The sequence below is a fragment of the Callorhinus ursinus genome, unplaced genomic scaffold, assembly GCF_003265705.2.
Source record: "Callorhinus ursinus isolate GAN/ISIS: 27379988/994484 unplaced genomic scaffold, GSC_fseal_2.0 scaffold22, whole genome shotgun sequence".
In the NCBI taxonomy this organism is placed as follows: domain Eukaryota; kingdom Metazoa; phylum Chordata; class Mammalia; order Carnivora; family Otariidae; genus Callorhinus; species Callorhinus ursinus.
Window position 1 is genome coordinate 13,262,267 of NW_027397084.1, and position 13,508 is coordinate 13,275,774.

At 36.9% G+C, this 13,508-nt stretch overlaps 1 protein-coding gene across 1 annotated transcript in view; it reads left to right on the forward strand.

Annotated features, from left to right (window-relative positions):
- The window catches only part of HCRTR2 (hypocretin receptor 2), a 126,374-nt gene extending 113,564 nt beyond the window's left edge, over nt 1-12,810 (forward strand). Inside the window, exons 5-8 of the mRNA XM_025890548.1 lie at nt 4,824-5,044; nt 7,956-8,077; nt 10,186-10,411; nt 12,756-12,810. Coding sequence (XP_025746333.1) covers nt 4,824-5,044; nt 7,956-8,077; nt 10,186-10,411; nt 12,756-12,810 — 624 coding nt within the window. The remainder of the gene's footprint in view (nt 1-4,823; nt 5,045-7,955; nt 8,078-10,185; nt 10,412-12,755) is intronic.
- The last annotated feature ends 698 nt before the right edge of the window (nt 12,811-13,508 follow it).

The window sequence follows — 13,508 nt, forward strand, 5'->3', positions numbered from 1 at the left end:
CCAAATTGTATTTATCAGACTGGTCCTCTTCTTTTTTCTGATATATACATAATCCCATATACATACATATACATATGTATATGTATGTGGTTTTTGTATATGTATATGACTTTACTGTAAATCCCCAAATCCGATGATATGAATTTATTAAAGGATATATTAAAGGTTATGAATTAACAGCCAGTTAAAGAGATACACAGGGCAAGGAGCTTCCATGTCCTCTCCTGGTATGCCATTTACCCATATGTTCACCAACTTGGAGACTCTCTGAAACCCATTGTCCTTTTGGGTTTTTATAGAGGCTTCATTATGTCATCATGATTGACTAAGTCATTGGCCATTGGTTGATTCAGCTCCAGCTCCTTTCTCCTTCCCAGAGGTCAGGGGGTGGGACTGAAATTTACCATCTTTTAATAGTTGGTCCTCCTGGCAACTAGTTCCTGACCTTAAGTTACCTTCATTAATAAGACACCCATTTCACCTTTTACGGCTCTGAAGCATTTTCAGGAACTGTAGATGAAGACCAAATATATCTGGGAAATATATTTTGGTCATCTGAACCATGAAATGTATGTTGTAAATCATTTTATCACAGAAATACAAGGGATTGTTTATTGATTTGGGGTCCTGCATATTGTTAAATTCAGGTATTAGTTCTAGTAGAGTTTTGGAAATTCCTTAGGATTTACTTTGTAAGCAATATGGCTCCTCAATAAAATCAATCTATACACCTTTTATCTATTTTTCTTGTTTTCTTTTACCAGCTAAGACATACAGTATAATGTTGAGTAGAAGCACTGAGAAAAGACTTCATTGTTTTATTCTCAGTCTTAAAGGAAAGTGTTCATATTTTCCCATTAGGTAGGATGATAGCTGAAGGCTTTTTTATAGATGCCTTTTACCAGGTGGATAAAGTTTCCTCATCTTACTAGTTTACTAATTTACTGAAATTTTTATCATGAAAAAGTGTTGAATTTTTCAAATGCGTTTCCTTTATTTATTGAGATGGTCATATTTTTGTCTCTTATTCTGTTAATATAAATTGCATTGATTAACTTTTGAATGTTAAATCAACACTGCGTTGCTGGAATAAATCTAATTGATTTGTTTAGTGAATTTTATTATCCTTTTTGTATATTGCTAAGTATGATTTGATAACATATTTTAAGGAATTATTCATCTCTATTCATGAGAGATATTTAGCCAATTGTTCTCTTTTGTTGCCATGTCTTTGATTATTAGGGTATCTGTAGTATTATAAAATTATTTGGAAAGTATTATTGTTTCTTTGAATTTCAGAAAGAGTCTACATAAGATCTATATTATTTATTTTTTACCATTTGATTGAATTCATTAATGAACCTATCTGGACCTGGAGTTTTTGTTTGGAATCATGGTGCCAATTTTGGTAATCTTTGTTTTTCAAGGTTATTTATCCATCTCACTTAAGTTTGCAAATTTATTCATTATTCATAATATCCTGTATTCTTTTTTAATGTATGCAGCATGTTTCCTTTTTCTTATAAATTAATCCTAGTCACAAATATGGCTTAAGAAAGGGCAGGTTTCAAGGTCCATCATTTACATGATATTTCCAATTCATAATTGTGGTAATAACTCTTCCAAGATGTATTTTCATATCAAAGATGATTTTAAAGTTTATTTACAATAGTGGAATAAAAGTGGACTGTGTGTGTGTGTGTGTGTGTGTGTGTACGCATATGCACACACATGCTTTACACAGCTGGATTGTTGAGCCCTTCCTGAGATGGCAGGGGAAGACCTTCCTACATGGACAGCCTCCCAGGCTGGATTTCTCAATGCCCTTTTGTATGATTATTATTTCATCTAACTAGGCACATATTTAAAAATTTACTGTCTTCCATAACACATTGTGTTGAAGTTTATAAATGGAAACCTTATATCAGAATGGGAAAAGATGAGCTTTGCAGTTAGACAGACCTTAGTGCCAATTCTGACTTGTTAGATATAGACATGGATATTTTATTTAACCTTTCTCAATGTCAATAATAGAATTTCTAAAGTTTAAATGATCTCTGAGAGATCATTTAGAAAACAGCTCAAGATCATGTAGCAGACATTTATAGGGTTACTCATGCTACAGTTTTTCTGGAACTTTCCAACATCCATTGTGGTTTCTCCTCAGTTATTTTATAAATGACTATTTAAAAAGAGACTCACAGAGGAGGAAGGATCCTCAGTGTCCTCCCCACCCCCAATCAGTAATATATATAAGAAAATTTATAGGACCACCACTTATGTGAAAAGTTCAGGCTACATAAAAGAACATAGAGAGGGGCGCCTGGGTGGCTCAGATGGTTAAGCATCTGTCTTCGGCTCAGGTCATGATCCCAGGGTCCTGGAATCGAGCACCACATCGGGCTCCTGGCTCAGTGGGGAGCCTGCTTCTCCCTCTCCCTCTGCCTCTCTCCCTGCTCATGGTCTCTCTCTCCCTCTCTCTATCTCTGTGTCTCAAGTGAATAAATAAAATATTAAAAAAAAAAAACAAAACAGAGAGAGCCAGAAGACAGTTTATCAAACGTTTGTCTATGTAAGGGCAGGTTTTCATTAACTTCATTTGTTTCTTTTTGAAAGAGAATAGTTATGGCTAAAAGGAGCTCCATATTAATTTGTGTGGAAATCAAAGTAAAACTCTTCTTACAAAGATTATCTTAAACACACCTGGGTCTTGTGATGTATAAAGCACAGCGTCCGTCCAACGTGCATTCTGAGAGAGCACAGGAACACATGGGTCTGTCCTGGCTAGCAGCACAGAGATAAAAACAATTGAATAATCTTAACAGAACATAGAAGACCATGGAGTCTTACTTAGAACCAACAAACGGCTATGGTGTGCTTGTTGGCACATTTTCCTCTTAAAAAATTATGCGTGCTGAATTTTACTGTTTTGCTCACTAAACTCTATCAATCTTCATGAGCTTATATTTAAGAAAATATTACACTTGGAAGGGCTCCCTGCTATTATCAAATAACTTTGAAAAGAAATGGAAAAGTACAAGTTGTATAACTGTTGTTACAAATTCCAGCTATTTGAAATGTTAATGTAATACCACAAGGGATTCTCACTGTTTGTATGCATTTTATTTTTTGTTTTAAAGATTTTATTTATTTATTTGAGAGAGAGAAAGAGTAAGAGAATGTGAGCACGAGTGGGGAGACGGGCAGAGGGAGAGGGAGAAGCAGACTCACCACTAAGTGGGGAGCCTGGTGGCGGGAGGTGGGCTTGATCCCAGGACTCAGAGATCAGGACCTGAGCAGAAGGCAGAGGCTTAACTCATGGAGCCACACTGGGCGCCCCTGTTTGTATGCATTTTTAAGGGCCAGACTGGATCACAAAATGGGTTTCAAGTAATTTCATAACAGTATATAGTAAGCAACAGAGAATATTTTATTTATTTTTTTATTCTCTTCACTCAAGATTTCTTTTTCTCTTTTTTTTTTTTAAGATTTTTATTTATTTGACAGAGAGAGAGAGACAGAGAGAGGGGGAACACAAGCAGGGGCAGTGGGAGAGGGAGAAGCAGGCTTCCCACTGAGCAGGGAGCCTGATGCGGGGCTCCATCCCAGGACTCTGGGATCGTGAACTGAGCCGAAGGCAGACACTTAACCGATTGAGCCACCCAGGTGCCCCTTCACTCAGTTTCCCTTGGCTAAACCTGAGAAACAAAATCTAATAAAAAGCACTAGGTAGTTAAGTCCTATCTGTCCCTCTGGCAGCAGATGGCAGTATTGATGCATGAAAAAAATGCTTTCGAGTTACTTTTGCATTACCTGTTACCTTTCCCCTCTCTTTATACTGAGGTATCTGAGCTGAACAAGAATTCCTAATCAGATAATATGGTTGTCCTTTTACATCTCTTCTTTGCCAGTTTTTATTTCTCTCTCCTTTTAATTAAGAATTGGCTTTGGTTGTTAGTTTGCTTGTTTTGTTTTATTTTTAAGAGCAGTTTTAAGTTCACAGCAAGATTGAATGGAAGATACAGAGGTTTCCCAAATGCCCCCTACCTCCACTTATGAAGTGCCTCCCCATTATCCATATCCCTCACCAAAGTGATACATTTGTTACAACTGATGAACCTACACTGACATGGAATCATCCAAAGTCCATAGTTTACCTAACGGTTCACCCTTAATGTTGTACATTCGTGGATTTGGAGAACATATCCAAAATTCATCATATAATGTATAATGATATGTATCCATCATTACAGTACCATACAGAGTATTTTCATTGCCCCAAGAATCCTCTGTGCTCTGCCCACTAGCCCCCCAACACACCCCCCACCACTCCCAGGCAACCACTGCCTTTCTACTGTCTCTCTGATTTTACCTTTTCTAAGATGTCATGTAGTTGTAGACTTTATGGTATGTAGCCTTTTCAAATTGGCTTCTTTTACTTAGTAATATGCATTTAAGTTTCCTATCATTTTTCATGGCTTCATATCTCATTTCTCTTTGGCACTGAATAATATTCCATTGTCTGGATATACAACTTCTCTGTTTATAAAGAGGTATCTTTCTCATTTGTAGCTCTCTTTAGACCTTGACAAAAATGGGATGTTTCAACTTGTTTTCCACCCAAACTCCTATCTGATACTCAACTGTATTACTCAAGAACATATTCAACTCAGCAAACACTCTGGGGGAACAGGCTCTTAAGCCTGTACCTCTGGATACAGGCATCCAAAACACTCTCCTTCCTGTATCTTCTGGTTACTTCTCCACAGGGAAGTGGAACTTCCCTGAGTCAGGTGGCAATAAATAGTCTCTGCTCCTTTTAGATACCTGGAACATCATCTGTAGTTCAGAGAAAATGGAAGCCCCTGCAGCCTGCTTCACAGCCTCGAGGGCCAGGACAGCAGACCAAGTCCAGGATTAGTGCTGTGGCCGCTGAAATAAAGCAGATCCGAGCCAGACGGAAAACAGCCCGGATGCTAATGGTTGTGCTTTTGGTGTTTGCAATTTGCTATCTACCAATTAGCATCCTCAACGTGCTCAAGAGGTAAAGTTCTTCTATTATTTGAAAACAAAGTGACTGTTATTTCTTAATTCTTAGTGAAGAAGTTTTTTTTTCTTCTTAAGCCAGAGAAAAATCTAAGCCCTTTGCCTAGATAGTGTCAGGCCAAATAACTCAGTGTGTTGTTGTTCCTAACAGGTAAGTTGGACAGCCTTTTAGAGTGCTCAGACTCTACATGCCTTGTCCATGGAAGTTCTCTGTTGAATGGCAGACATAAAACAGATGTTCCCCTGACCCCTTCAAGCTAATTGCTGAGCCTTAGATGCAGAAAAAGTTCTAATGCAAAAAGAAGAGAAAAGAAACAACAACAAAAAACAAAATAAAAAACAAAACAAACCAAAAACCAAAAACCAAAACCAAAACCAAAACCAAACAAAAAAACCTCATTTACAACTTGGAGTTCTTTTTTGATCAGAACAAATTGGGTTTTACAAACTTTGTTCTCATACATAGGGAATTATGACAGAATTCTATCTAAAGGATAAAAAGAGGGATGTTTTGTTAGCATTCTAATTATACTTAAAAGTGCATTTGTGAGCACACACACAAAAATGGAATCAGGGCTCATACTGTGTTTTGAATGTTTAAACAGAAAAAAAAGCCGTTTCCTCAAGTCACTGAATCAAGAGCTCAGGGTGACTATTAATAAAAATTAGCACGAAACTTTTCAGTGAGAGAAAGTGTGTTATTTTTTAGGCTGCAGATACACTGTTAAGTTAAAAACAATGGACCAACAAGAACAGCCAATGCAGGGGCTGTGGTACACATGAACTTCACAGTCAGCCAACTTTATTGGGCATTATCATAACTGTTGCAAACAGACTGGCCCCAAGGTAATAGTAATTTTGTTTGTAATAGGCTTCGAACTTAAACTAGGATTGCTCCTCTCACTTTTCCCTGATTCAGAGTCAGTATCATATTCCTCACAGCTGGAGACTCTGGAGAGCGGCAGCTTTGGCTGGAGTCACACACGCAAAAGGTGGTAAAACCGGCTGCAAAGATTCCTCATTCTTCTTGGCCCTTGTTTTTGATTGCTTAATAACTCTCCCAACGGAAAATGAACTTTTGTTTAGTAATATTATTTAGTACAGACACAGCCTTTAAAGAATGAGATATTCAGCAGCGTGGGGCCTTGAGATACATCCTGGCTCACAAGAAACTGAAAGCTACTTTGCCCTCCATAGCTCTTCATGATTTCGGTCTTATTTCCCTTGACAGAAGAAATCCCATACAAATTTTTTTTTTTTTTTAAATATTTTCTTTATTTATTCATGAGAGACAGAGAGAGAGAGAGAGAGGCAGAAGGAGAAGCAGGCTCCCAAGGAGCAAGGAGCCCGATGCGGGACTCGATCCCAGGACCCTGGGATCATGACCTGAGCCGAAGGCAGACGCTTAACCATCTGAGCCACCCAGGCGCCCATCCCATACAAATTTATTCGATCTTTGGCTAGATGCTGTTTTCTACTCTTAAGAACCTTATAAACATGCTATGATACTGAATGATTTTCTCTCATTTTTTTTAACTTTTTGTACTTTTATGGTACTTTGTCTAAATGCAATGAAAGACTGCTCATTGGGATTCCCTGCATCTCGGCACTTGGACTGGTCCTTTAGCTATTTCCAAATATCTACTTGTCCATAATATTTCTCTTCTTTTTCTAACTTAAAGACCTCCCTTTGCAAGGAAAATAAACGGCAAGAAGAAAGTCTATGTTAAAATATTCTCAATTTTTTGAGCATTCTGCTCTTTTCCACAAAACTTGAGAAAAACACTCCTTTTCTTCAAATGCTTATCTCTTTGTTTGCCCTTATAGGTTATGCTTGTATTTTCTTTCTCTTACCAATACATTCCTAAACCCTTTTCCTTGAAGCAATTTTTTGCCTGACTAGTTAAACCCAGCTTCTTTAAAGCAGTTCTGGTTTGTCTAGGATTTCAAAGATATATTATGCTAGAGGGTCAGAACATACCATTAATTCCATTTGTCCATGTTATTTTACTCCATATCGTATTTTTATAAAACTCCAGTACTCCACAGAGCGTCACTTTATTGCAGAAATGCATTTCTATTGTGGGCACCATCGTGTGTAATCAAATTACACAGTCAATGATGGAGCCTCTGGCAGGAAATGCATTATCATCTTCAACCTATAAAATTTATTGGGTAGTTAGTTACAAGCTACCTGCTATTGGCTAGCAGATTGAATTTGATAGATGGGATATTTCTGAGTATGGAACAAATCTTAAAAATGATGTTTAAGGATAAAATAATGAAATATTTTTCAGAGTTTAACATCATAAATAAAAATACTAAAACTCATGAATCTTAAGAAGTGACCAGAATTTTGCCTACTGAAAACTAGTCTCTCTAACTGTAATGAAGTCCCAGAAGGCAAATTTCAACAAGGCTGGGAAGAGTGTAGTTGAAAAAATATGATACTTCGATCAATGCACAAAGGTAGGTAGGAAGAAGGACTCAAAGACTGCAGTTTAGGAGTTCTTTTTAAGTAACACACAAAATGGAATAGTAACAAACTTGTTCAGTTGTATTTAGAAACAAAATGAGAAAAGGACATAGCTATATATTCGACTTCTGCACTCTTCTCACCAGAAATAGGATTGTACTTGTTGTTCACAGGAGAGAAAGACCATTCTCTGGCTTGATTTGGCCTTTGATTTCCTAATCGTGCCATGGAACTTTTGTTCAGGTACTGACATTTTCCTAAACCCAATGTGGTGCCATAAGCCAGTGCCTGCTGCAGGGGAGGACAGGGGTTAGTTAGGGAGCTTCCATCAAGGGCTGTGTTCACCTATGAATTTCATTATTTGAAGGGTACTTTTCAAAATCACATTGGATTTCCCGTGATTGTTTCTTGTTTTGTTTTGTTTTTCCTACAGAGTATTTGGGATGTTTACCCACACAGAAGACAGAGAGACTGTATATGCCTGGTTTACATTTTCACACTGGCTTGTATATGCCAATAGTGCTGCGAACCCAATTATTTATAATTTTCTCAGTGGTGAGTTTTCAACTGTTCCTTCCATGTAAACCCCAATCCTTGCCAGGGGTGAGGGATCAGTGACCACAAGGTTTTGAACACTCTTGAAATGTGCAAAGAGCTTAACTGCTATATGATGAGATTTTTTTCCCCTGGATCTAATTCGTCTTGAGGTTTTGCCCTGATGAGAGGGATCACATGGTACCTAACTCATCAGAGAAAACCATCTAAGTCATTTTCCCATAAAATTTAAAAAGAAATGTTGAGTAGGAGGAAAGTGAAAATTGTGAGAACTGAAGAACACAGAATCCTGCTTGTCATACATTAAACTTATGATTTACCAACATGTAAAATAATTTTATCTGAAAATAAAACAGACTTGCTGTATTATTTCCTTTGCCAACACTGAGATTGCCTCATTGAGACTGAATTGGAAACCACTTTTGGGTATTTTTCTGTATTTACATTTCTCTTGTGAGTAACATCTCTTAGGGTTATCTCAAGATTTCTCACTGACCACAAAAAATGATACTACTTCTAAATATCGCACAAGCTAAATGACACACAAAGACGCACATCTGTAACAGATTTAATCTTTCTCGGTTTATGGAACCAATGTAAATGTAAAAATCATTTAACTAGTTGTTTTATTTACAAACATTTTGCCTGATTGACCTTTAGAATTGTGTTTTAATTAGCTGCATCTTTACACTGTCTTCTTCTCTAACCGGTTGGCTATTTCTGTTTCATTGCTATCTCCAAATATATGATAATTTTATATGGAAGAATAAGCTGTTCATTTTATTGCATACTTAATAAAGTATGTGTATTTTCCAACTTCATCTTTGGCCTTGTAGGTTGTATGGGTTATTTAAAAAAAAGAAAAAAAGACAAATGACCAGTCAACTTCCATTGTTTTTTTTCTCAATCATGGTATATACCATATATATATATATATATATATATATATATATATATATATATAAAAGCAGGTGTATATATATATATATACCTGCTTTATTTCACCTTTCAGGTGGTGTATATGTGGGGTTTTCTTGCCTTCCCCCACCACATCCAACCCCTGTCTCCAGGTTAAAGATGGCATTAGATTGGAGATCACCGGATACCACTCACTGCTCATGTGATGTGTTTGAGGGGTCAAGGGACCATATGGAGCTGTGGCTTGGAAAGCAATGAGGAAGCCATTGCCTTGGGGTTAGAGATGACTAAAGCCCTCAGGCTTGCACTAAGCAGATCAAACCTCCTAGAAGGTTATAGGGAGAAGTGTTTGAAGTCAAGGCCACAGGACCAAGTCAAAGTGCTATTGTGGGGTGGAGTGAGGCAGGGAAGGTGGTTGATAACCTGTGGAGACTTGGGATGTGCCAGCGATTGTCAGAGGCCCTTGAACATTCGCTTCTCATGTAATCACTCAATCACCCACTTTGGTAATGGAGGCTCAGAGAAGAGAAATGATGATTCCCAATCCTGTTCATTTATCCTTAAAAAGGTGACTGTTTCATTTTTCATACTTCTCCAATTTCACGTCAGTGATTTAAGAGCAAGTAATAACTTCTAAAGTGGGTAATTTTTCCTTCCATTTTTTGTTCTGCCTCATGCAGATTATGAAACTTTAGAAATTTTCTATATATTTTAAGATGTTTTTTCTAGATACTCTGTTGAACTGAGCATGCCAGTAGACCAGTTTCTTCAGAGTCCAGTGCAGGGATAATTTTTGTACAGTCATGGCTATATACAATACAGGCTTCATCATTTTTGAAATTATTAAATATCTCTGGACAGCCTACTAATGATCATTATCATTACAGCTGTCTATAAAAACCCACAATCACAAATATAGAAGGTTTGACTCTAAAGGAATGAAACAAATTCCAAACATCACACATGAAAAGCAGTTACATTATTTTATGGAAATACCTTATTGTTTCAAGAGTCTACCAAGCTTCCAGTAACACAATTTCCTCTTCCTATTTCCTCCTTTTTGCAAAATGTTTCAAACTAACTCATTGTTAGTTTGGCTCAAGGGAGCAACTGGGTTATACCCTATAAATGATTTGTTGAACCCTATTTATGTGTAATTCTTTCTCCTTTCATTCTCCCTGGTTTGCCAGGAAAGTTTCGAGAGGAATTTAAAGCTGCATTTTCTTGCTGTTGCCTTGGAGTTCACCATCGCCAGGAGGACCGGCTTACCCGGGGCCGAACGAGCACAGAGAGCCGGAAGTCTCTGACCACCCAGATCAGCAACTTTGACAACATATCAAAACTCTCAGAGCAAGTTGTGCTCACCAGCATAAGCACACTCCCAGCAGCCAATGGAGCAGGGCCACTTCAAAGCTGGTAGAAATTTCATTCATATGACAGGGATATCTGAGTAAAACTATTCTTTTTTAAAAATCTCTGTACACACAAACTTTATTATCCTAATGATCTGAAGCTAAAATTACTTTGTGGGCTTTCTTTCTTTCTTTCTTTCTTTCTTTCTTTCTTTCTTTCTTCTTTCTTTCTTTCTTTCTTTCTTTCTTTCTTTTTACTCTATTGCTCTTTGGAAATAAAAAAAGTCAGTTTAAAATAATTTCTCAACTTTTGATTTAAACAAAATTTTAGAAGTTTGACTTTCAACTGAATTTATTTTAGGCTACTTCACCTTTAGCTTCATGTATTATGATTTGTGTCAATTAAATGTTTGAATATTTTTAATTCTAATTGTTATTTTACTCTCTCACCTTCAGATTGGTTGCAAAAAAATTACCAAGAGTTATCCAATGACTTTCTTTTGTCTACTAAAAGAAGTAGCAATTACTAACTCAATTAACAACAGACATGTTAGTTAACCTCATAGTTTTAAAAAAAATCACAAAAGACTGTCATGATGTGACATCTGAAAGAATATTTATATACAAAATAGCATATTATATTAGATAACTCAAAAGCTATCTTTCAAAACTATTTAAAAATATATACTATTAAACTTTAATTTCCATTCATTTAACACAATTTTCTCAGGTTTGTAACCTTACCGTTGCTCACATTTCTCATCTCAACATATGGCCAGTAAGACTGTATTAACATAACAATCTTGGAGTAACTACAAATACATAACAATCTCCATCTCTAAGAAAAGACTTCAACATTTGAGAATAAGGCAGGATTCTTTTAACCAATAAAAATGATGTAGTTAGCCTTGCTGGATTACATTAAGAATGCAATTTACAAAGAAAAGGAGTAGTAGACTACTAAATCACAGCTGGGTCCCATATGGGAGAGTTACTACTGCCATGGTGATGTGATATAAATATTTGCATTTATTTGAATTTCATAAATATTTATCAAATACAAGCACCCACTGTGCTAGGTGCTGGAGAACGAGGTAGGGGTGGATGTACACGTGCCTTCAAAAGAGCTCTAGATGACTGAGGGAGACATGTCGATAGAGTTTACAGAACAGCAAACCACTCTAGGGGACAGATTCAAATGTGGGTGGAGCAGTGAAGCAACCAACATGGGACACGAACAGAAAAAGTTTTGTTTCTGATTCATTACAGTGACACGGCTGATGTCAGCAAATTCCACGTAGGCCTGGCAGGTGGTTAGGAGGGAAGTGCTGGCTCCTAACTCACATACAAAGGAGTAGCCACCTGGCGTACTTTGTACAAATGTGAGAGCTGCAATCCAAAGCACTGAATATTTCAAACTTGTCTCCCTGCAAAATGCTTCTAACTCAAATATTTACTTGAAAATTGAATTCAAAATAAGAGATGTTCATGAAAGTTGTTCTCCTTGCATGACAGCAGCAGGTATCCTTATTTTTATTGAAACAAAAGATACGGAGAATAATATTTAAGAAAAATTTTTATAGATGATAGAAACTATCTCATTCATTTCTTGCTATTTTCCAACCCATCACTTTCTGAAAGAAGACACAAGCAAATTGTCCACAAGTTGTTTTCCTATTTTAGAACATGAGGCTACCTTGTGCTTTTTTCCTACTCAAAGCAAAAAATGACCCTACCAGACAAGGTTTATTGAAGTGATATTGCTAATTATCAGAAAGATAACATCAAAAGCAAAGCATTATAACTCTCTCCTCCCTTCCCTTTGTACATTTGAGAACTTTCTTATTTATGCCGCATGAAAGGAATGTTATAATATTCAGATTGTGATGGGAGCTAGGATTTTAAATAGTTTGAGGATTCTTCAAGTAATATTGATAATATGCCTTAATGCCTAAGTAGTATCTCAGAATAAAAGCTAATTATACAGACTGTAATATATCTAGTTCTTTATTATTTAAGAAGGAGAGAGATTGAGAGAGGGAGTGCAAGAGAGAGGGAGAGAGAAGGAAAGAGAGAAAGAGAGAGGCTCAGAGAGGCAGCCATTGTACGAGTGCCTGTTAAGAACAGACTCAGAAGTCAAGATGCCTTTGCTCTAAATCAGTGATTCTCAAAATGTGGTTTCTGAACCATCATATCAGCCTCACCTAAGAACTTATTAGACATGCAAATTTCCACCCTATCTCAGATCTGCTGCATCAGAAACTTTGGGGGTGGCACCCAGGACTCTGTATGTTAACAAATCCTACAGGTTATCCTGAAGCACCTAAAAATTTGAGAACCCCTACTCCAAATATATCACCTGGCACCTGCTAATTAGCCAAGGCAAAATTAAGTATTTCACTGCACAGGTATCTACAACAGGGACCATCGTCATCACTCCTGTCAACCTGGTTGGAAGTCTGAAAGAAGAGGCTGAGTATCAATGTTGAACATCACTCAGTGTCATCTCATTCAAAGAGATAGTGGTTTATGAACCAATTGCCCTACATGACCAGTGCAGTATGAAAGAAGACTGGTTTTAAAGCACTTGTGTACTTTACAGATACCTGGATGACTTGAGTTTCTCTAACTAAAAGTTTTAAATCTCCAATTTTACTTACACTAACTAAAGGCTAAATCTTGTGGAAGCAGACAGTTTCTAAGAATGATCATTGCCTGGAAGGAAAACAAACACTAGTACCTACAAGAAACTGTGGCAATGGAATAGCAGACTCTATGCATTGCTTTCAACATGTTAATTCTGGAACCCTTCTAAAGGTCTGGATGGAGTATGGTTACCTTACTAGGACAAGTGGTCAAGAAAGAGTTTTTTCCAAAACCTGCCAATCTTACAGAACAAAGGGTCAACTGCACGCCTCATTATGTGCTAATAACACAAATGAGAGACCTCTTATGGAAAGAATGTGTTGCAACTCTTTTATGCTCTACATAGAATACACATCTCTCTGTTTTGCCGTATTTCAAAGATTTAATGTAAAATGTCACTAGTGTTGCTGCAATTTTGTTACCGGTAAGGATGAGATCATTTTAACAAATAGAGAATCCATTTGAACTTCATTATTTCTGAATTTCTCCAAACCCATGGACACTTTGATATTCGA